We start from the raw sequence: 24,438 nt of genomic DNA, 5'->3' as shown, positions 1-24,438 counted from the left end.
CTGAATTCATTTCCAAAGAAAAACCATGTTGCTCAAGAAAGACTCTCAAATTAAGGATGTGGACTTTGCAGAACTTTTCTTGAGGGCCTAGAATTCAAGTATTTGGCATTTCCATAACTCAACATGGGTTGGAGGTGGGTGTGAGGAGGGCATGACCCTAGTGCTCTGGCAACAGGCTGCTGAGATGCACATTTTATTTATTTCTTCATTTATTTAAAGATTTTATTTATTTATTTGACAGAGAGAGACAGCGAGACAGGGGAACACAAGCAGGGGGAGGGGGAGAGGGAGAATCAGGTTCTCCGCTGATGATGCGATGTGGGACTCAATCCCAGGACCCTGGGACCATGACCTGAATCAAAAACAGACACTTAATGACTGAGCCACCCAGGGGCCCCAGCACATTTTATATAAATAAATAAATGTGTATATTTCCCCCCATTTCCTCAATGAATTTCATAAAGGAGAATAGTCGAGTCCTCATTCAAAGGATGGGAATGACTCTTATAAAGCAAATTGTGTATGAGCTATTTGTGTGGAATGTTCTGAATCATGAAGAAACAAAAATCATTTGCTGCGAGAAGGTCAAGCAGAAGGCTGTGAGAGGGATCATTCCCCTGATTTTGAAGAAGGGCTCCGAATCCTATAACCTCTTTCTCAGATCCCTTGAAAAGTAGAACTATCCTGTTTCAGGATTTGATTGGACAAAGCAAGTATCAACTTTCTTTTTTTTTTTTTTTTTTTTTTAAAGATTTTATTTATTTATTTGTCAGAGAGAGAGCGAGCGAGAGCGAGCACAGGCAGACAAAGTGGAAGGCAGAGTCAGAGGGAGAAGCAGGCTCCCTGCGGAGCAAGGAGCCCGATGTGGGACTCGATCCCAGGACGCTGGGATCATGACCTGAGCTGAAGGCAGTTGCTTAACCAACTGAGCCACCCAGGCGTCCCATCAACTTTCTTTTTTTTAAATTTTATTTTGTTTTATTTCTTTTCCGTGTTCCCGAATTCATTGTTTATGCATCACACCCAGTGCTTCATGCTATATGTGCCCTCCATAATACCTACCACAAGGCTCACCCAACTCTCCACTCCCCTCCCCTCCAAAACCCTGTTTTTTCAAGAATCCACAATCTCTCATTGTTTGTCTCCCCCTTCAATTCCTCCCAACTCACTTCTCTCCATCTCCCAATGTCCTCCGTGTTATTCCTTATGCTCCACAAGTATATGAAACCATATGATAATTGACTCTCTCTGCTTGACTTATTCCACTCAGAATAATGTCTTCCAGTCCCATCCATGTTGATACAAGAGTTGGGTATTCATCCTTTCTGATGGAGGCATAATACTCCATCGTATATATGGACCATATCTACTTTATCCATTCATCCGTTGAAGGGCATCTTGGTTCTTTCCACAGTTTGGCGACCATGGCCATTGCTGATATAAACATTGGGGTACAGATGGCCCTTCTTTTCAGCAAGTATCAGCTTTCTTATATCTGTTCTACAAATAGAATAAACTATGAAGAAAGCCTATACTCCCAATGAGAGAACGTTTGCTCCCCTCTCTCTTTATGTCATTAGGTAGTTTTTGGTTCCACAGAGGAAAAACTCAGATACTCTCAACAAAAACTACTAGATTACTTGTCATTGAAGTCAAATAAGTCACTCCATGGTCAGGGATTAAAGATTTAGTGCAGTCTCATTTCAAAATCAAACTGGATAATGAAGGCATTCAAGAAGTTAACACGGTCATGGTTCTTGACATTCTTTAGTCCAGTGAGGAATTACTATTTTTAGTAATATTATCAATAAGTAATAGCTTTTATTTTGTTTCATGATAGATTTTATTTTTTTTTTATTTTTTTTTTAAAGATTTTATTTATTTATTTGAAAGACGGAGATCACAAGTAGGCAGAGAGGCAGGCAGAGAGAGAGAGAGGGAAGCAGGCTTCCTGCGGAGCAGGGAGCCCGATGCGGGGCTCGATCCCAGGACCCTGAGATCATGACCCGAGCCAAAGGCAGCAGCCCAAACCACTGAGCCACCCAGGCGCCCCTTCATGATAGATTTTAATCAGGGTTAAGGGTTGATCTGGGGAAAGTTACCCTTAACCATCCCTCTCAGCCAAATCCTTACTATTCTCACACACTTTCCTTAGCCCTAACACAGGCTCCTCCCATTCCCGTTTGGCTGAGACAAAAATCCTGTGGTGGGAAGGAGGAAACAGAAGGCAAAAAGGGAAGAGTAAATATTTGGAATCCATTGTGCTGGCTCATACTGGGGAAGGAAAGTCAGGTCACCAATGGAAAATCCTCTGCATAACTCCATCTTCATCCTCGTGAACTCTAAGTTCTGGGGAGACACAGAATTGGGTCCTCTAACCTCACCTCTTCTCTGACTGGGCTTTTTCAGCAGATATCAGAAGAAGACTTAGATGATTTGACTTACAACCTAAAGGATTTATACCATATCCCATCTTTTTTGAGCTTCTGTCCCCTGAGTAAAGATATTGACATTATTTTTAATTCAAAAAGCACCTTTACAGAAGGTGTTCTATGGAGGAAGGACCATCACCATTACCGAGTGGAGCAGCTGACCCCAAATTATCTGCTAGACACTCTTCAGAGCCCCTGCATCATCAAAGGGGAGTCGGGCAAATGGAAGTCCACTCTGCTACAGCAAATTGACACACTCTGGGCCTCTGGAAAGTGTGGGGCTCTGACCAAGTTCAAATTAATCTTCTTCTTCCAGCTGAGCAGGGCACAAGGTGGGTTCTTTGCAACTATGTGGGATCAACTCGTGCATATACCTGATGTAATCAGGAAGCCAACTTTCCTGGCCATGCTGCTGAAACTACAGCAGAGTTCTTTTTCTCCTTGGCGGCTACAATGAATTCAGGGCCCAGAACTGCCCAGAGACTGAAATCCTCATAAAGGAAAACCACAGCCTCCAGAATATGGGTGTTGTCGCCCCCCACCACTGAGTGCCTGAGGCACATCAGGCAGTTTGGTGCCCTGACTGCTGAGAGGGTTATGACGGAGGACAGTGCCCAGACTCTCATCTGGAAAGTGCTGACAAAGGAGCATGCTGAAGGTTTGTTGCTCCAAAGTCAGAAATCCAGGTGCTTGAGGAGTCTGATGAAGACCCCTCACTTTGTGGTCATCATTTGTGTCATCCAGATGGGGGAAAATAAGTTCCACTCTAACACACAAACAACACTGATCCTTACCTTCTATGATCTGCTGATATACAAAAACCAGCACAAACTTAGAGAGGGGGCTGCAGGTGACTTCACTCAGAGTCTGGAGTACTATGGAGACCTCACTTTGGGGGGGGGCGTGTTTTTCCACAGATTTGATTTCCAACCGGAAGACATGTCCAGTGTGAATGAGGACACCCTACCAACAACTGGACTCCTCTGTAAATACACAGCTCAATGGTTCAAGCCCAAGTATAAATTCTTTCACGACTCATCCCAGGAGACCTAGCAGGATGCAGGGTCGGCAATTCACTGAAGTCTCAAGAACCAGAGGAGGTGACCAAGGGAAATGTCACTTGCATAAAATGGTTTTCATTTCAGACTTTACATCCAAGTATAGCAACCTGCTCCCGTACACCTGGATCAGCTACCGAAGCCACCGGGACTGTTTTGAAAGACTGCAGGAGTGTATCAAGATGGCAACCTCCTCGGGCCTTGGGCTCTCCAACACTAAGAAGCCTCTCTGGAGGCAAGAATCTATGCAAATGTGAAAAACACCACCATGCAAGAAACTCTGAAAGCCATAAACATCAATTCCTTTACAGAGTGTGGCATTAATTGATTCTATGAGCATATATACGAATCAGACCTGACTAAAGAATTTGAAGCTTCCTTTTGTGGTAAAAGCTTATATATCAAGTCAGAGAACATCCCTGATTATTTATTTAACTTCTTTGAACACTTACTTAATTAGGTCAGTCCTCTGGACTTCATTAAACTTAACTTCTATGGAGAAGCTCTGGTCTCATGGGACAAGATCACAGGAGACACAAGCAGGCGTGGAGAAGAGTCCTCAGAAACCTACATTCCCAGCATGGCCATGTCTTTGTTCTGCAACTGGAAGCAGGAATTTAAGACTCTGGAGGTCACACTCCGGGATTTCAGCAAGTTGAATAAGCAAAAAATCAGATACCTAGGAAAGATATTCAGCTCTGCTACAAGCCTCAGATTGTGCATGAAGAGGTATGCTGGTGTGGCTCGAAGCTTTAGTTCTCTCCTCGGCACCCGTGAGAATAATTTTTGTCACCGTGGAAGCCAGTGCCCTCACCATAGAAGAGGAGCAGCACATCACACCCGTGACAAACCTGAAAACCTGGAGTATTCAGGACCTCCAGACTGTAGGGCTGCCAGGTATTGTAAACATCAGCAGTTTAAGCTATAATCAAGCCCATTGGGGTGCCATGGAAATAATAGGTATCATATAGTTTTGCTTTAAATGTCCTAAAATGTCTATACTGCCTAGAGCAATCTATACTTTTAATGCCATTCTGATCAAAATTCCACTGGAATTTTTCAAAGAGCTGGAGCAAATAATCCTAAAATTTGTATGGAATCAGAAAAGACCCCGAATCGCTAAGGAAATGTTGAAAAACAAAAATAAAATGGTGGGCATCACAGTTTTACCTGATTTCAAGTTACCTGATTTCAAGCTTTACTACAAAGCTGTGATCACCAAGACAGCATGGTACTGGCATAAAAACAGACACTTAGACCAGTGGAACAGAGTAGAGAGCCCAGATATGGGCCCTCAACTCTATGGGCAAATAATCTTCAACAAAACAGGAAAAAATATACAGTGGAAAAAAGACAGTCTCTTCAATAAATGGTGCTGGGAAAACTGGACGGCTATATGTAGAAGAATGAAACTTGACCATTCTCTTACACCATACACAAAGATAAACTCAAAATGGATAAGACCTCAATATGAGATAGGAATCCATCAGAATCCTAGAAGAGAACATAGGCAGTAACCTCTTTGATATCAGCCGCAGCAACTTCTTTCAAGATATGTCTCCAAAGGCAAAGGAAACAAAAGTGAAGATGAACTTTTGGGACTTTATCAAGATCAAAAGCTTCTGCACAGCAAAGGAAACAGTCAACAAAAACGAAGAGGCAACCCACGGAATGGGAGAAGATATTTGCAAATGACAGTACAGACAAAAGGTTGATATCCAGGATCTATAAAGAGCCCCTCAAACTCAACACACACAAAACAGATAATCATGTCAAAAAATGGGCAGAAGATATGAACAGACACTTCTCCAATGAAGACATACAAATGGCTATCAGACACATGAAAAAACGTTCATCATCACTAGTCATCAGGGAGATTCAAATTAAAACTACATTGAGATACCACCTTATAACAGTTAGAATGGCCAAAATTAGCAAGACAGGAAACAACATGTGCTGGAGAGGATGTGGAGAAAGGGGAACTCTCTTACACTGTTGGTGGGAATGCAAGTTGGTGCAGCCACTTTGGACAACAGTGTGGAGATTCCTTAAGAAATTAAAAATAGAGCTTCCCTATGACCCTGCAATTGCACTACTGGGTATTTACCCCAAAGATACAGATGTAGTGAAAAGAAGGGCCATCTGTACCCCAGTGTTTATAGCAGCAACGGCCACGGTTGCCAAACTGTGGAAAGAGCCAAAATGCCCTTCAACAGATGAATGTATAAGGAAGATGTGGTCCATATACACTATGGAATATTATGCCTCTATCAGAAAGGACGAATACCCAACTTTTGTAGCAACATGGACGGGACTGGAAGAGATTATGCTGAGTGAAATAAGTCAAGCAGAGAGAGTCAATTATCATATGGTTTCACTCATTTGTGGAGCATAACAAATAACATGGAAGACAAGGGGAGATGGAGAGGAGAAGGGAGTTGAGGGAAATTGGAAGGGGAGGTGAACCATGAGAGACTATGGACTCTGAAAAACAATCTGAGGGTTTTGAAGGAGCGGGGGTGTGGGAGTTTGGGGGAACCAAGTGGTGGGTATTAGAGAAGGCACGGATTGCATGGAGCACTGGGTGTGGTGCAAAAACAATGAATACTGTTACGCTGAAAAGAAATAAAAAATTTAAAAAAAAAACAAAAACAAAAAACATGTCCTAATAGTTTCAACCACATGTCAGGACTTGGAAGGGAGGTGGGAGGACTGAGAGAGCCGTCCATAAGGTGGGGAAGGCTGTCATACTGGGAAGCACCAGGGACGATTCCAAGAGCTGAAGTTATAGTTTGACAGAATGGCAATATAATTTGTATGGTTGTGTGTGTGTGTGTGTGTGTATGTGTGTGCTGTGGTAGGTTCAGCTTGTCTTCACTGACCTCTCCCCTCTTCTCAGCATCTCCATTTCTACCCAGCACTCACTGCCTCCTTGCCAAATGATAGCCTTGCCCGCTTCAAGACTGGGAGGAAATATAGCCTGTAAACTAATCACCTGCAGAAGCTGGTAGCTAATTGTGTTACTGGCTTCTTGTCCAGGAAACTGCATAACATACATAACCAGCCCCACCCCACCCCACGTATTATTCATTTTGAATTAAGATTTTGGAGGGGCACTTGGGTGGCTCAATGGGTTAAGCCTCTGCCTTCGGCTCAGGTCATGATTTCAGGGTCCTGGGTTGGAGCCCCACATCGGGCTCTCTGCTCAGCGGGGAGCCGTCTTCCCCCTCTCTCTCTGCCTGCCTCTCTGCCTACTTGTGATCTCTCTCTGTGTGTGTCAAATAAATAAATGAAATCTTAAAAAAAAAAAAAGAAAGAAGATTTTGGGAACAGATTTTGTCTAACATGAAGAACTTTTGGGCGTCAGACACATACATGTGGGGCCAGTCTTCCTGGGTAAAGGGAAGTTTTCCCAAAATTCAAAATAGTATTATAGGTGAATGTCTATCTGCCTTACCTGGGTAGAGCAGCTTGACCTAGGTAGATCAGCCCTGCTGCCTAGAACAGGGGCTACTGTTGGTGTGAAACTCTTGGCTGGAAGGAGCCTTGCTCTTCTTGACTGTAATCCAAGATAACTTTTTATTCACTAGATTTCCCATCAGGCTCTGCCTCACTTGTCACCCTGTAGAGAAAATTTCATATCATTTTAAAAAAATCTAGACTCTGTTGTATAGATAATTTTTGCAACCTTCTCAATGTAGGAATCCCTTCCATAAGATTCTGCATGGTCACCGGGACTTCATTAGACTAACTTCTGTGTCAGGAAGCTCGCCTCCTCCTCTTGATGGCTGTTCCTTTGTGCTGATCCTGCACACTGGTTGTCTACGTGCTGAATTTGGCCTACATGTTGTACAGAATTGTCTTTTGAATGTTTGCCAATATTTTGTTTTTAATTTTTACATTTGTTTTTTGTTTAACATATTCACGTGACCCAAATTATAAAACTGTCTACAACAAAGTCACCTTCCCTTTCCCATCCCCTGGTCACGATTCTTCTCCCTGGAGTTGGCAGCACTTTGCAACTGGGAGATTGCAGTGTGAAACTACAGGTTACTCATTTCTCTTGATAATTATAGGTCTGGCAACTGCATGCCCACATCTTCACTTGGTAACAATCAGCTAGAGCTTCCTGAGATGTTCCTATGCTCTGTGGACAAGATACATCATCTCCGTGTGGCATGGTACCCACCTGTTCTACTTCTTGGAATGACACTATCTCCCAGGCCCTCGTTGACATTTGGGTTTGTAACCAGTGCTCATTCCTTCTTATAGCTAAAATCCAGTGCCCTGCCTTCGGCTCGGGTCACAATCCCAGAGTCCTGGGATCAAGCCCCACGTGTGGCTCCCTGCTCATTGAGGAGCCTGCTTCTTCCACTCCCTCTTTCTCTGCTATTCTGCCTGCTTGTGCTCTCTCTCTCTCACTGTGTCAAATAAATTTAAAAAGTTTTAAAATCCAGTGCCCTGTCACTTCTACCCAAGGCTGGTTTCTATTTTTGCCCTCCGCATTTCTTCAGAATATTCCTCATTCATCCATTTCTTTGCTGAATAGTGTTGCACTGCATGGAGGTGCCACAGTTTATCTCATCATCGCTGAAAGACATGTAGGTTATTTCCAGATTGGATAATTATAAATCAAGCTCCTATAAATGTTTGTATGCAGGTTTGGGTGTGAAAATAAGTTTTCCCTATTTTAGAGAGAGAGAGTGTGCATGCCCCAGGTGGTGGCGGGGGCGGGGAGGGGATGGAGAGTCAAAGAGCAAGGGAGAGGGAGACAGAGGATCTTAGGCAGGCTTCACACCCAGCACGGAGCCTCACCCTGAGATCATGACCTAAGATCATAACCTGAGCCAAAATCAGGAGTCAAACGCTTAACCCACGGAGCCATCGAGGCACCCCTGAAAATAAGCTTCCAGTTCACTTAGGTAAATACCTAGGGGTAGGATTGCTAAGCTATGGGACAAGCGCTTATTTAACTTTTTAAGAAACTTCCAAGCTATTTTCCAGTTTGTACCCCTTTACATTTCCAATAGCAATATACGAGAGGTTTTGCTGCTCTGAATTCTCACGAGCACTTAATAGCGTTTGTGTTTTTATTTTTGTCATTTTACAATTGCCCTACAAGAAGAAAAAAAAAAAGCAGAAAACACCAAGTTCTGATGAGGGTGTGGAGCAATTGGAATTCTGGTGTTCTGTTATCTCATCATACTTAGCTCCTAAAAGTTGAAAACTTATCACGGGCTGGTTTGCCAATTATATACCTCTCTGACAAAGTGTCTGTTTAAGTTTTCACTTGCTTTTTAATTGGGTAATTTATCTTCTTAGTGTTGAGTTTTGAGTGTTCTTTATATATTTTGGATACAGGCCCTCTGTCAGACAAGTGATTTGAAAATATTTCCTCCTAATCTGTAGCTAGTCTTTTCATTCTCTTAATGGTATCTTTCATAGAACAAACATTCTAGATTTAGCTGCAGTCCGTTGTTGCTTGTATGAATCACGCTTTTGGTGTGATTTCTCAGAACTTTTTGCCTAATCCCAGGTTATGAAGATTTTCTCCTATCTTTTCTTCTTAAATTTTTATGTTTTATAATTATATTTATGATCCATTAGAGTTAACATTTATGGAAAATATGATGTTTAGATCAAGGTTCATTTTTCTTGCATATGAATATCTAGTTTATTGAAATGACTATTCTTTCATGTTTGAATTGCCTTTGTACTTTCATCCAAAATCATCTGGCTGTAATTATGTGGGTGTATTTCTGGACTCTATACTCTTATTGATTGATCATTTGCCAATACCCTTCTCTCCTTTGCTAATAACACATAGTGTTAGTAACTGGTAGTTTTAGAGTAAGTCGTAAAACTGAGTAGTGTTGTTTCTCCAACTTTGTTTTTTTCCAAATTTGTTCTGTGTATTTTAGTTCCTCTGCCTTTCACATTATTTATAATATCAAACTCTTTGGGATCTTAGCTGGAATTACACTAAATCTATGGACCAATTTAGGGAGAACTAACATCTTTATTTTGTTGAATCTTTCAATCTATGAGTATGATTTGTCTTTCATCTAGATTTTCTTTCATTTATCATCATTTTGTAGTTTTCTTTTTTTTAAGATTTTATTTATTTATTTGACAGACAGACATCACAAGTGGGCATAGAGGAAGGCAGAGAGAGAGGAAGGGAAGCAGGCTCCCCGCTGAGCAGAGAAACCGATGCGGGGCTTAATCCCAGGACCCTGGGATCATGACCTGAGCTGAAGGCAGAGGCTTTAACTCACTGAGCCAGCCAGGTGCCCCATTTTGTAGTTTTCATCATGTTGATCCTGTATATATTTTATCAGATTTATATCTAACTTTTTCATTCTTTTGGAGCTATTGTAAATAGAATTTTATAAAATTGGTTGCCAATCATTTATTGTTACTACATAGAAATGCAATTGATTTTTGTCTGTTGATCTTATACTCTACACATTTGCTATACTCACTTCATGTCATCCCCCAAAATAGCAGGTTTATTCCTTCCTTTCTGATTTGTATTTATTTTATCTTCTTGCCTTATTGCACTGATTATGACTTGCAAGACAGTGTTGAATAGGAGGGTTGAGAGTGAATAGCCTCCTTTGTTCCTGATATTAAGAACAAAGCATTCAGGGGCGCCTGGGTGGCTCAGTGGGTTAAAGCCTCTGCCTTCAGCTCAGGTCATGATCCCAGGGTCTTGGGCTAGAGCCCCGCATCAGGCTCTCTGCTCCGCGGAGGGCCTGCTTTCCCCTCTCTCTCTGCCTGCCTCCCGGCCTACTTGTGATCTCTCTCTCTCTGTCAAATGAATAAATAAAATCTTTTAAAAAAAAAAAAAGAACAAAGCATTCAGACGTTCACCCTTAAGTATAATGTCAACTGTTGTATTTTTTTTAAGATTATTTATTTATTTATTCATTAGACACAGAGAGATCACAAGTAGGCAGAGAGGCAAGCAGAGAGAGAGAGGAGGAAACAGGCTCCTCACCGAGCAGAGAGCCCGATGTGGGACTCGATCCCAGGACCCTGAGATCATGACCCGAGCCGAAGGCAGCGGCTTTAACCCACTGAGCCACCCAGGTGCCCCATCAACTGTAGTATTTTTGTAGATGACTTTTATCAGGTTGAGGAAGTTCCCTTCTCTTCCTAGGTTGCTGAGAATTCTTATTATGGATGGATGTCAGATGATGTAAAATGTTTTTTCTTCCTCAATATATCCGATCATGCAATTTTTCTTCTTTTTTTTTTTTTAAAGATTTTATTTATTTATTTGACAGAGAGAAATCACAAGTAGGCAGAGAGGCAGGCAGAGAGAGGAGGAAGCAGGCTCCCCGCTGAGCAGAGAGCCCGATGTGGGACCCGATCCCTGGACCCTGGGATCATGACCTGAGCCGAAGGCAGTGGCTCAACCCACTGAGCCACCCAGGCGCCCGCAATTTTTCTTCTTTAGACTGTTAATACAGTGAATTATATGGATTGATCAGCAGATACTGAAATAGCTCTGCATTCCCTGTAAGAAGCCCACTTGGTGGTAGTATAACATTCTTTTTATATATGGCTGGAAACCTTAGTAATATATTGTTGAGGATTTTTGCTTCTATGTTCATGAGTGATATATTGTTCTGAAGTTTTCTTTTTTATTTGTTATTATTTTTGAACTTTTCTTTTAATTTATCCTCTGGGCCTGGGTTTTGTGTCATTTAATGACATCATAAAAGGGAAACTTGTATTTTCTGGAAGTGATTTTGTAGAATTGGCGTTATTTCTCCTTTGAATGTTTGATAGGATTTGCAAGTTAAATTATCTGTTTCAACAGATTTCTTTTTTGGAAAATTTTAAGCCATAAATTCAGTTTCCTTTAAGCATTGTGTTAGCTACAGATTTTGATATATTTTATTTTTATTTCTATCATTTTCAAAATATTGTCTAGTTTTCCTTAATCCATGCTTATTTAGAAGTCTACTGTTAAATTTATCAGTGTTTGGAGATTGTTATTTTTCTGTTATTATTTTCTAGTCCAATTCCACTGTATTTGGAGAACATGCTTTTAGATAAAGAAGACACCCATCTCTGACCTTACTATGGTTTTTCTCATGCTGCTGAGAGAATGACCTTCACATAGGTGACCTTTGTATGATCCAGGAGATGGGAGAGTGAGTTGAAAGAAGAAAAACTCTCTTGCTTTTTATAACTCAAGGTCTCTACAGAAAGAACATGCAAGATCTCTGTGCAATGGTTCTTTGCTTTCTTTTCAGTCCATTAATCAATGCGTAAATCAAATTAACCTGATGCCCTAATGTATTTCCTTTCCAACTTTTTGCTGACAAACCTGAAGAAGATGAGTTTACTTCATCCGATGCATTTGTCTGACATTGGGAAAGGAATGGATTACATAGTAAAGTTTCTGTCAACTGAACCCTGTGACCTTGAAGAAATCCAATTAGTTTCCTGCTGCCTGTCACCAAATGCTGTGAAAACCCTAGGTACCGTTGCCTGCATTAACTGAATGAGAACAGTGTAAGAGAGCATGTGAGGACACAACAGATGTTGGTGAGGATGCAGAGAAAAGGAAACCCTCCTACACTGCCGGTGGGAATGCAAGCTGGTACAGCCACTCTGGAAGAGTATAGAAGTTCCTCAAAAGTTGAAAATAGGAGCTATCCTATGACTCAGCAATTGCACTACTGGGTATTTACCCCAAAGATACAAATGTAGTGATCCAAAGGGGCACCTGCTACCCCAATGTTTATAGCAGTAATGTTCACAATGTCCACTGACATATGAATGGATAAAGAAGATATGGTATGTGTGTATGTGTGTGTGTGTGTGTGTGTGTGTGTGTGTGTGTATAATGGAGCCACCAAAAAAAAAAAAGAAATCATCATATGTGTGTATATATATATATATAATGGAGCCACCAAAAAAAATGAAATCTTCCCATTTGCAATGACATGGATGGAACTAGAGGTAGCTCAGTCTTTAAGCATCTGCTTTCAGCTTGGGTCATGATCTGAGGGTCCTGGAATCGAGCTCCACATTGGGTTCCCTGCAGGGAGCCTTCTTCTCCCTCTCCCTCTGCCTACCTGCCTGCTGCTCCCCGTCTTGTGCTATCAATAAATAAACAAAATCTTTTTTAAAAAATGATCTCATCAATACGTAGAATTTCAGAAACAAGGCAGAGAATCTTAGGGGAAGAGAGGGAAAAATGAAACAAGATTAAGCTAGAGAGACAAAGAGTAAGATCGTAGGAAACAAACTGAGGAGGGGTGGAGGGGGGTGCTGGAGGGGTAACTGGGTGATGGACATTGGGGAGGGTATGTGTTGTACTGAGCACTGGGTATTGTATAAGACTGATGAATCACAGACCTATACACCTGAAACCAATAATATATTTTATGTTAATTAATTAAATTTAAATAAATAAATGAAAGAAAAGAAAATACTGTCCTGGGCGCTTGGGTGGCTCAGTGGGTTAAGCGGCTGCCTTCGGCTCAAGTCATGATCTCAGGGTCCTGGGATCGAGTCCCGCATCGGGCTCTCTGCTCAGCGGGGAGCCTGCTTCCTCCTCTCTCTCTGCCTTCCTCTCTGCCTACTTGTGATCTCTCTCTATCGAATAAATAAATAAAATAATTTAAAAAAAAAAGAAAAAAAGAAAATACTTTCCTGCCTTCAGGTTTTTAAGCATTGCATCTATCATATTAAAGGAAAAACATTCCCATTATCTGACAAGGTATATTATGTTAGGAATTGCTCTTGCTAGCCTTAACTATTTGAAATTCAACAATGCCTTTCCAATTTTGGGAAATATTTTTAAGGAATGCCTGTTGGGTATTCAAAACATGTAAAGATAAGTGCAACTGTATCTAAATGGGATCACGAATATCTTTTTTTTAGAAGATTTTATTTATTTATTTGACAGATAGAGATCACAATAGGCAGAGAGGCAGGCAGAGAGAGAGAGAGGAAGGGAAGCAGGCTCCCTGCTGAGCAGAGAGCCTGATGCGGGGCTCGATCCCAGGACCCTGAGATCATGACCTGAGCTGAAGGCAGAGGCTTAATCCACTGAGCCACCCAGGCACCCCATGGGATCACGAATATCTTTAAGCTACTGTGAAATTATCCTGGAACAAACAGATCTGTAAATGACAGAAGATTTTACCCGACTCAGGCAGCTGATGGGGGGGGGGTGTCTTCATGCTATCTGTATTAGTCATCAATTTCTATAGAACAGATTAATCACCCCCAAATAGTGGCTTACAACAGATATCAATATTATCTCACAATTTCTGTGGGTGAGGAATGTGGGAGCTAAGGGGTTCTGGCTTAGGCTCTGTCATGAGGTTGCAGTCCAGATGGTAAATGGGACTGCTGGAGGATCTGCTTTCAAGGCAGCTCCTCAATGGGTTGATGGTTTAATGCTGGCTGTCAGTTGAAGGCCTCAGGTTCTCATCCCTGGACCTCCCGTAGGCTGTTTGAGTGTCCTCACAATATGGCAGCTCGCTTCCCTCAGAGCAAGAGATCTAAGAGAGAACCAGTTGGAGGCTACAATGTCTTTTAGAACCTTGGAGGTTTTAGACAGCCTTGGAGGGTCATTTCTGCTTCATCTATTGGTTACCCAAGTCAGCTCTATCCACTGTGGGGAGTGGTACAATACAGGGAAGTATATAGTAGAAGGCAAGCATCATTGGCGCCATCTTGAAGGGTGACTAACATACTCTCTAACAGCCTTGACTTCATTTCCCTCACAGATTGTCTAGAATATATTTGTAGTATACATACCATGAAACTTAAAATTTTAGCTGATTTTAAGAGCACAGTTCTGTGGTATTAAGTACATTCACCTTCTTGAGCAACCACCATCACCATCCATCTCCAGAACGTTTTCATCTTCCTTGACTGAAACTCTGTACCTGTTAAAAACTAACTCCCCACCAACTTCTCTTTTTAAAACCTTTTCTCTTAGGGATGCACATGTCTCTAAGTGCTTACGCTGCTGAGCCCAATAGTGCTTCCCTAACAGTGCTTTCAGTTCTGGATCTTTTCTTCCTTTATTTCCTAATTCTACCTCCATCTCCTTTACCTACTCCCTTAACCCATCAAATCATATAATCCTAGGTGTCATTCTTACAGGTCCCTTCTCTGTTCTTGGTGATATTGGAAGCAGGTGGCTTCTGTGACAGACTAATTAGTTAGCTAATAAATAATCCCTGTCAGGTAACTTCATACCTTAAACGAATTGAAAAGGGTGTGTCTTTTCAAGAGGGCCACTGGAGAGTGTGTAGAATTAGAATCAGGGGCACCTGGGTGACTCAGTCTTTAAGCGGCTGCCTTCCGCTCAGGTCATGATCCCAGGGTCCTGAGTTCGAGCTTCGTGTCAGTCTCCCAGCTCAGTGGGGAGCCTCTTCTCCCTCTCCTTCTGCCTGCTGTTTTCCCTATTTGTGCTCTCTCTCTGTCAGATAAATAAAATCTTAAAAACAAAAAGAATTAGAACAGATGTTGGGGAGATATTTTTTAGGCAGAAGCCTTTTAGCATCTTTCAAATCTTTAAGTAGGTATCAGCCTGATTTGCCCACTTCTCAGGGTGGCCAGTGAGAGCAGAGAGGAGATGGGATATCTAAGGAAGTAAGAACTGAGCTAGCCAGTTAAGTTGCCCTTTGACTTGAGTTGCCTAGTGCCTGATAGCCTGTACATGGAAATGAGAAGAATAAGTGTCACAGAAGGCAGGGGACTCTTGGAAATTTAGCTGCAACAATGTACCTTCAAATGCAAGTAAAAATGATATTACAAAATGAACAATCCAATAGGAGTAACTACTTTATTCTCAAAGTGTTTTTATTTTTTTAGTTTTATTTATTTTAAAAGATTTTATTTATTTATTTGATAGACAGAGATCACAAGTAGGCAGAGAGGCAGGCAGAGAGAGAGAGAGAGAGGAGGAAGCAGGCTCCCTACTGAGCAGAGAGCCCCGTGGGGCTCCATCCCAGGACCCCAGGATCAAGACCTGAGCCAAAGGCAGAGGCTTAACCCACTGAGTCACCCAGGCGCCTCCTCAAAGTGTTTTTAAGAAGAGTTTATGGAATAATCATGACATCCTTAATAAAAGCTAACATTATTCCTCTTTTATAAAGCAGCAGGCCCAGAAGGTTGTTGTACTAAAGCAGGGAAAGTGTTGGAGACAGAAGAGGAGGAGTTGTTGAAGTGGGGAGTGGGAGTAGATGCTGGCACTGCTCCCCTCCAGCTGTTTCCTCCACTTCGCACAGGTATAAAAAGCAGTCCGCTTGTGCTTGAGGCATAAGCTGAAGAGGGAAAGCCAAACATTCTCCGTCTTTGGTCTCTATCAGCTGATGAGATGGCTGTTTAGAGGCTCCATCTTTATAAAGTGGTCCAGTGCACTGGTTTTGGGGTCAGACCTGCCCACCCTTTCCACTTGATAGGTGGACGATCTGAGCAACTTAAAAGGTCTCTAAGCCTCAGTCTGCCCGTCTGTCAAAGGAGAGTCACTATAATATGAACCATATAAGTAGTTACTGTGCTAATCGGTAATTAAACTAATGCATAGAAAGAAGTTCAACATTGACCTACTGTAAATGCTCAATGAATAGTACTGTTATTTTCTTCTGTGGGTTTCAAAGGGAACCAAATACTAGGTTTATCTTCCTTTTGAAGAGAACCTTTCTCATCTTGCAAAATAAGTAAAATTTATAAAAGTAAAACCTCTCACTTTGTGTTTAAGACTCTTCACAACAAAACCTCAGCTTACCTTCCTCTCCACCTTTATCTTTTTTAAAAAAAGATTTTATTTATTTATTTGACAAACAAGAGATCACAAGTAGGCAGAGAGGCAGGCAGAGAGAGGAGGAAACGGGCTCCCCGCTGAGCAGAGAGCCTGATGCAGGGCTTGATCCCAGGACCCTGAGATCATGACCTGAGCCGAAGGCAGAGGTTTTAACCCACTGAGCCACCCAGGCACCCCTCCACCTTCATCTCTGCCATGCCTCCCTCCCTAAATGAGGTTCCACCATCATGAACTTCTTGCTGTTCCCTTTGTACGTGCACTTCCTTTAGAATGTCCTTTAACTTCTCTTACGATCCCTTTGAGACCTAACTTAAATATCTCCTCCTATGCCCTCTCCTCCAGACCCCCATATGTAACTTAGCCTCTTGTCTAGAGCGTTTTAAGCTTTTTTTTTTACTATGACCTTCCATTAAAAATACATTTTATCTCATGATCTAATATTAGCACATACATCCACATTAAAAAATTTCACAGAAAGTAATTATCTTATGCTCTGTAGGACACAATCTGTTATTTTCTATTCGTTCTGTCCTATTTCACTTAAAACAGATGCTGATTGCAACCCATTAAATTTATTTCATGTTCCTCTAAAGGAGGGTACACCCTGCAGCTTAGAAAAAACAGTACCCATGGGACACCTGGGTGGCTCAGTTGGTTGGACAACTGCCTTGGGCTCAGGTCATGATCTCGGAGTCGCGGGATCGAGTCTCGCATCGGGCTCCCAGCTCCACGGGGAGTCTGCTTCTCTCTCTGCCCTTCTCCTCACTCATGCTCTCTCTCCCTGTCTCTCTCTCAAATAAATAAATAAAATCTTAAAAAAAAAAAAAAAGAAAAAAGAAAAAACAGTACCCTAATCCACCTGCCACCAGGATGTCAGCCTAGATCCAAGACTTGTTTCCATGGTCACTTCTGGCTCTGACTCTCTGCTCCCGGGTGTCTCTGGATTTGGGTCTCCTTGCCTTCTGCAGCGGTTCCTTTCCCCTTCTCCAAGTGATTTGGATGGGGAGAAGAGTCACTTGTCACTATACAAGAAGGCTTCCGTATAATTGTGGATATAGCAAGTCTACTGAGTACTTATGGGTAATTGTGAAGGATAATTGTGATAGTTCTGAGCAGCAGATTAGTTAAAGGTAACATCGGCACTTCCAAGCTCTCAAAGAGATGTTGAAATGTTTCTGCCTGTTTAGGCTGCAGCAGCTGGTCAGTCGCCATCCATCTCCATCTCTTATAGTCCCCTGTGACACTCTCACACCCGCAGTACCACAAGCCAATTTAGGCATTAACATTTTGGGGGGGGGAGTGGTTTGTGATTTTATTTTTATATTTTTAATTTTTTTATTAACATATAATGTATTATTAGCCCCAGGGATACAGGTCTGTGAATTGCCAGGTTTACACACTGCACACAGGCATTAACATTTAATGATGGACATATGTGATAGACACCACAGGGGAATGAACAAAGTGTAATGAGAGACAGATTCTCTAATTGAAGAAAGACGACCTGATGAGATGCAGGGAGAAAATGAGATGTGGCTGCGAGGGGTGAAATTAGATACAGTGGTTGGGATGTACTTTCCCGGCAAAATTCTAAGCCTAGGTTGTCCTTAAACTTCCACTTTTTCTGTGCCTATACTCAGGATACTGGGGAACATCACCTAATTTGGCAGATAGGTATGCTACAAATTCACAGTGACAAATTTCAACAAAAATACTTAGAACTGGATGGTAAGAAAATGCTATGTACCAAAACTTGTGGCATGTAGTAAAAGTAGGGCTTGAATAAAATTCTCATAGCCTTCAGAAGACTGAAGATTAATGTTTCCAATTTAGGAAGCCAGAAGAACATCAGAGTAAACCCCAGGGTAGTAAACATCAGAAAATAAGTCAATGACACAGAAAATAAAAATACACTAAAAAGAGTAATAAAGCTTGAAGTTGATTTTTTAGAAAGAGTAACAGAATAAATAAAAGTCAAGCAAGACTGAAACACTTGGTTGGCTCAGTCTGTAGAACATGTGACTCTCGACCCTGGTGTAGTGAGTTGAAGTCCCATGCAGAGTTTCCTTTAAAAAAAAAAAAAGTCAAGCAAGATTGCTCAAGAAAAGATAGAGTGACATAAATAATTTCATTAGTCAAAATGGAGACAGGCACATGAATGTTTGTAGTAGCTTTATTCATTATCACTAAAACCTGGAAGCAATGGAGATGTCCTTCAATAGGTGAATGGATAAACAAACTGTGGTATAGCCATAAATTGTATATTATTCAGTGGTAAGAAGATACAAGCTATGAAGCCATGAAAAGCCATAGAAGAAACTAAAATACATATTGCTAAGTGAAAGAAGCAAGTCTGAAAAGGCCACAAAAGGTATGAATCCAATTACATGACATTTCTGAAAAGGCAAAACTGTTGAGACAGTAAAAAGTTCAGTGACTGTGGGCATTTACCCAAAGAAAAGAAAAACACTAATTTGGACAGATATATGCACCTCTAGGTCTATTGAAGTATTTTTTTTTTTTTTACAATAGCCAAGATATGGAAGCAACCCAACTGTCTACTGATGGATGAATGAATGAAGATGGTATATATACACGGTGGACTATTACTCAGCTATAAAAAAGCAAAATATTGCCATTTGCAATAGGGACAGACCTAGAAGGTATTATGCTAACTGAAATAAGTCTGAGAAACAAAACTACTGTGTGATCTAAAATCTGAAAAATAAATGAACAAACAAACAACAACAAAATTAGAAACACAGTCATAAATACAGAGAACTAGTGGTAATTATGAGAGGGGAGTAAGTGGGAAGATAGGTGAAATAGGTGAAGGGGATTTAGGGAATTAGAGGAACAAACTTCCAGTTATAAAATAAATAAGTCACGGGGGTGAAAAGTACAGCGCGGGGAATATAGTCAGTTATAGGTGACAAAGAATAACTACTCTCGTCATGAGGAACATTGTGCAATGTATATAGTTCTGAAATCATTATGTTCTACACCTGAAACTAATATAATATAATATAATATAATATATCAGTTATACTTCAATTTTTAAAAAGTTCCATGGTTGTCTGGAGCTCAGGAGGAGGGGAGAAAGGGTTGAACAGGTACAGCGCTGAGCATTCTCTTAGGACAGTTCAAATATCCTGCATGATACTGTAAATGTGCATACATTTGTTGAACCCCACAGAACTCTGTAGTGCAAAGAGTGAGTCTTAATGTATGCAAAGTAAGCAATCATTTAGCGGGTGCCTGGGTGGCTCAGTCAGAAGAGCATGCGACTCTTGATCCCAGGGTCATGAGTTTGTGGCCCACAATTGGGTGTAGAGATTACTAAAACAAAACAAAACAAAAAAGCAACTTAAAAAATCATTAGGGGTATCTGGGTGGCTCAGCTGGTTAAGCATCTGCCTTCGGTTCACATCATGATCCCACAGTCCCGGGATCAGGAGCTCTAGGGGAGCCTTCTTCTCCCTCTCCCTCTGCCTGCAGCTCCCCCTGATTGTGCTCTCTCTGTCAAATAAATAAATAAAATCTTAAAAAAAAAATCATTCAGGAGGTCTGGGAAACCCGAAGATGGAATGAAGAATGCAGAACATTCTAACTATACTAAAAATTGTGAAACTAGCTCGCTAGGGGATAAGGGGGAAAAATGCTGCCCTAAATAACTTTGGCAATGAATGATCTGTCAAACTAAAGGCAAAATAAACTGTACATAAGTGCTATACTCTAACTGATAAAATTATATTCAGTTGGGGTACAAGTTAACAATTTTGATACTGCTATATACATTTACACTGGAATAATTAAGTAAAAGGATGGCAGATGGTGGAAGCTGGGTTTTTCATTGCTGGAGTAGGAATTTATAGCAAGAGGAGGAGGTTGGAAAATCCATGGTATAAATTAGATTTGGAGACATCAGTATAGACTCATTTCATGTTTACTTGATATCTATGGTCACATATACATATACACCGTGAGATAATAGAAAAAAAATATTGGTTTCTTACCCCAGTTCCTGACACAATGCCTGAAACCTCTGTAAGTTCCTAGGTGATAAGAGCACTGGGAGCATCTTTTGTTCCAATGCGGTGACTCTGGGTGGGCTCCTCGTGGCTCCTGGATGGAGGCTGGTCAGAGAGACCAAGCTATAATTAGAATCTGGGAATTTTCATTCTCACCCCTCATCCTCCAAAGAACAGAGAGGGGCTAGAAACTGAGTTAACAGTTGATCATGCCTACATGAGGAAACCTTCGAAAACCCCAACAGCACAGGGTTAAGGGAACTTCCAGGTTGGCAGACAAATTCATGCCGGGAGGGTGGCGCACCCCACACTCCATGGGGACAGAAGCTCCTATGCATGGGATCCTCCCAGACCTTGCCTTAGGTTAGCTCTGCATCTGGTGGTTCATCTGTATTCTTCAATAAACTGGCAAATGTGATTCCTGGAGTTCTGTAGCCGCTCTAGCAAATTAATCAAACCTGAGGAGGGAACATGGGAACCTCCAATTTGTAGCTTAATTAGACAGAAGTTGTGGATAACCCGGGGACTACCACTTGTGATGGACATCTGAAGTGTGTGTGGGGGGGAATCAGTCTAATGGGACTGAGCCCTTGGCCTGTGAAACTGGACATGATTTCCAGGCTGATAGTGCAAGAATTGAGTTAACTTGTAGGACATACACCTAGTGTCACGGAATTGCATGATGTGGGGAAAAGCTTTCACATGCTTGATGACCAGAAGTGTCTGAGTGTTCTGTATGCATAGTTAAAGGAGACACAGGGGAGGAATGGGAGCTAGCATGAATGGAGTTTTTCTTACATGTGTACATACACATATTCTTTGCTCTGTCAGCTGAGAGGACTTAGAAGCAATGACACCTCAGAAGCAAGAAGCACTCACTGTACCCAGATTTTGGATTCTAATACCATTTTTTAATAAAGGGAACCAGGGGGGACAATTGGGTGGCTCAGTCAGTTAAACATCTGGCTTCGGCTCAGGTCATGATCCCCAGGTCCTGGGATCGAGTCCCACATTGGGCTCCTTGCTCAGCGGGGAGCCTGCTTCTCCCTCTGCCCCTCCCCCTGCTTATACTCTCTCTCTGACAAATAAATAAAATCTTAAAAATAAAAGGGAACCAGGGCCCTTGACAAAATGGCTAATTCTAGGACTAGGGCAGGAAATGTATAAGCTTAGAGCATCATACAATGCCACAAAAGTAAGGAAGGGCTCAAAACAAAGAATCAACCAAAGACACCCACAGTAATAGGAGAAAGTCAAAGTGATACAGAAACCAACTGAAAGAGCTCACAGTAAAGCTGCGCAACTGAACAATAAAATAAAGTAGCATTGGATTATATCCCAAAGCATAAAATAAATATCCATGAATCCATACTGATATAAATTATTGAATAAATGAACAAATAGTGGGGGAGATAAATCTCCTATACAAAACTGCAAATAATTATGTATATAACTTTGCCCACAAGAAAGTGGAGCCTAACTCCAACTACCTAAGTGGAGACTGCCCATAGTGACTTCCTCAGTGCTGGTATAGACATTTCACAGAGGATAAATGGAACACCACCTTAGCCAGGTGATCAAGGTCAACATTAGCATTGACAGACTGTGTTGATAGTTTGTATCCTGGACATATAAGGAAAATGATCCTTTACACTTCCGTGATCTTCCTCTCCCAATTGCAAAACCCCAATCTAATCAGAAAAACATCAGACAAGTCCTACAAAATACCTGACCAATACTCCTCAAAACTGTCCAGGTAATCGAAAACAAGAAGAATCTGAGAAATTGTCAGAAGACAAGAGGTTCTATGAGGAATGTAAGGATACATGATGATTAAATGTAATGTGGTATCTTGGATGGAATCCTGGAACAGAAAAAGGACACTGGTAAAAAGAAATATCAATACACTACAGACTTAATCAGGTACTGATACCTGTAAGTATCAGTACTGGTTTATTAATTGCAGTGAATATGCCATGCAAATATAAGATGTTAATAATAGCAGAAGCTAGGGGTGGAGTGTACGGCAACTCTGTGTACTATGTTTGCAATTTCCCCATAAATCTAAAACTGTTCTAAAAAAAAGAGAGTTTGTTTAAAACATCAAGGGCAAGGGTGCCTGAGTCGTGCAACTGGGTTAAGCATGGGACTCCTGGTTTTGGTTCAGATAACAATCTTAAAGTCCTTAGAGATCTTAGGGATGGAGCCCTGCATCAGGCTCTAAGACTCTCTCTTCCCTGCCCCCTCCCACCCACTCTCTCCCTAAAGTTAACAAATACATCTTTTTACAAAGGTCAAAGGCAAAAAGGGAGTCATATTCTAGATTAATCAGAAGTTTAAAAGATATGGAAATCCATCAACTGTGATACCAAAAAAATGGAAACAAAGAAAACATGTTTTTCAGAAAAATATAATTTCCCAAACTGATTTAAGAATTAGGAGAAAATCGGGACGCCTGGGTGGCTCAGTTGGTTAAGCAGCTGCCTTCGGCTCAGATCATGATCCCAGTGCCCTGGGATCGAGTCCCACATTGAGCTCCTTGCTTGGCAGGGAGCCTGCTTCTCCCTCTGCCTCTGCCTGCCATTCTGTCTGCCTGTGCTCTCTCTCTCTCTCTCTCTCTCTGATAAATAAATAAAATCTTAAAAAAAAAAAAAAAGAAAGAATTAGGAGAAAATCGGGGAACCCAGGTGGCTCAGTCAGTTATGTGTCTGGCTTTGGCTCAGATCATGATCTCAGGGTCCTGGGATTGCTCCCTACTCAGTGGGGAGTCTGCTTCTTTCCCCCTCTCTCTGTCTCCCCTTCTTTGTGCTATCTCTCTCTCTAAAAAAAAAAATTCAAATAAATGTATCAAAGATATAAATGTAGGAGCTGAAATGAAAAATTTTGAAGAAAATCTAGGAGTAAATCTTCATGACTTCAGGTTTGGCAAAATCTTAGATATGACAAGCAAACACAAATAAGAAATAAGTTGGACTTTATCAAGATTATAAACTGTTGTGCTTTAAAGGGCTTCGTCAAGAAAGTGAAAAAAGAGCCCAGAGAATGGCAGAAGAGTTTTACATGATGGCAAGTTATGTATCTGACAAAAGACTACTGTCTAGATAAAGAAGTCTTACAACTCACTGATATAAAGATAAATAATTCAGTTTTTTAAGTAGGCAAAGGTTCTGAACAGACATTTCTCCAAAGAATATATATAAACCATAAAAGATTCTTAATCATAGGAAACAAAGTGAGGGTTGCTGGCAGGGGAAATGTGGTAACTGGGGGATGGACATTAAGGGAGGGCATGCAATATAATGAGCACTGGGTGTTATATAAGACTGATGAATCACTGAACTCTACCTCTGAAATGAATAATATATGTTAATTGAATTTAAATTTAAAAAAAATCCCCTGCAAATGTGTGTGTGTGTGTGTGTGTGTATACTGTCAATAAGCCAGAAAGGATGCTCAAAATCATTAGGCATCAGGGAAATGCAAATCAAAGCCATGATGAAACCCCTCTTCCGAACCACTAGGAATGTTTATAATAAAAAGGACAGATAATAACAAGTGTTAACAAGGGCTTGGACAAATTAGAACCCTTATATCCTGGTGGTTGGAGTGTAAAATAATACAGCACTTAAAAAAACATTCCAGCTTTAAGTTCTTTGTTAAATTTCTTTGAGGTGGCAAAACCTGCTGCTAACGGAGGAGAAAAGCTGCCCTTTAGGGAAGGAGCCTTACATAGAGACAAGAGATGTGGCTGAGTGCATTCCATGCTAGGAAGCACATGGAAAAGAGGCAGAGGCTGAAAGGCTATAAAGGTGAGTCCGAGAGAGCAGGGCGAAAAATGCTTCCAACCAATAAAGATGGGCTTCTTATGGGAAGGAGGAAGAGAGGAAAGAAGCCTCAGGTATGATTAGGTTAGGCACAAGCTCAAGCTGGTATAACAGGCGACCCTCCCACACCATGACTTACAGAAGACAGGACTTTATTTCCCTTTTCAGTCCAGTTATTTCCCTCTAACAGTCCAGAAGTGAGCCGTCCAAGCAGGTGGGCGATGTTCTGTGCAAGCTTTCACACCGAGAAACCTACTTTTTGGACCTCTCCATTCCTTAGGC

At 41.3% G+C, this 24,438-nt stretch overlaps 1 protein-coding gene across 1 annotated transcript; it reads left to right on the top strand.

Moving 5' to 3' along the window:
• Window positions 1-449: 449 nt before the first annotated feature.
• Window positions 450-24,436, top strand: NLRC4 (NLR family CARD domain containing 4; the record flags this gene model as incomplete). Its single annotated transcript, XM_082743000.1, is given in 18 exon segments — window positions 450-673; window positions 675-709; window positions 2,348-2,858; window positions 2,860-2,968; window positions 2,970-3,477; window positions 3,480-3,545; window positions 3,548-3,614; window positions 3,616-3,677; window positions 3,680-3,739; window positions 3,742-3,815; window positions 3,819-3,947; window positions 3,951-4,276; window positions 4,278-4,387; window positions 11,821-11,988; window positions 15,634-15,765; window positions 22,089-22,148; window positions 23,340-23,398; window positions 24,347-24,436. Coding segments are annotated over 18 exon segments (2,790 nt in total).
• Window positions 24,437-24,438: the final 2 nt, after the last annotated feature.

This window comes from Mustela nivalis (genome assembly GCF_964662115.1).
Source record: "Mustela nivalis genome assembly, chromosome: 8".
Taxonomy (NCBI): domain Eukaryota; kingdom Metazoa; phylum Chordata; class Mammalia; order Carnivora; family Mustelidae; genus Mustela; species Mustela nivalis.
Note: the sequence above shows the minus strand (reverse complement) of the source record. Positions and strands in the feature narration are given on the sequence as shown.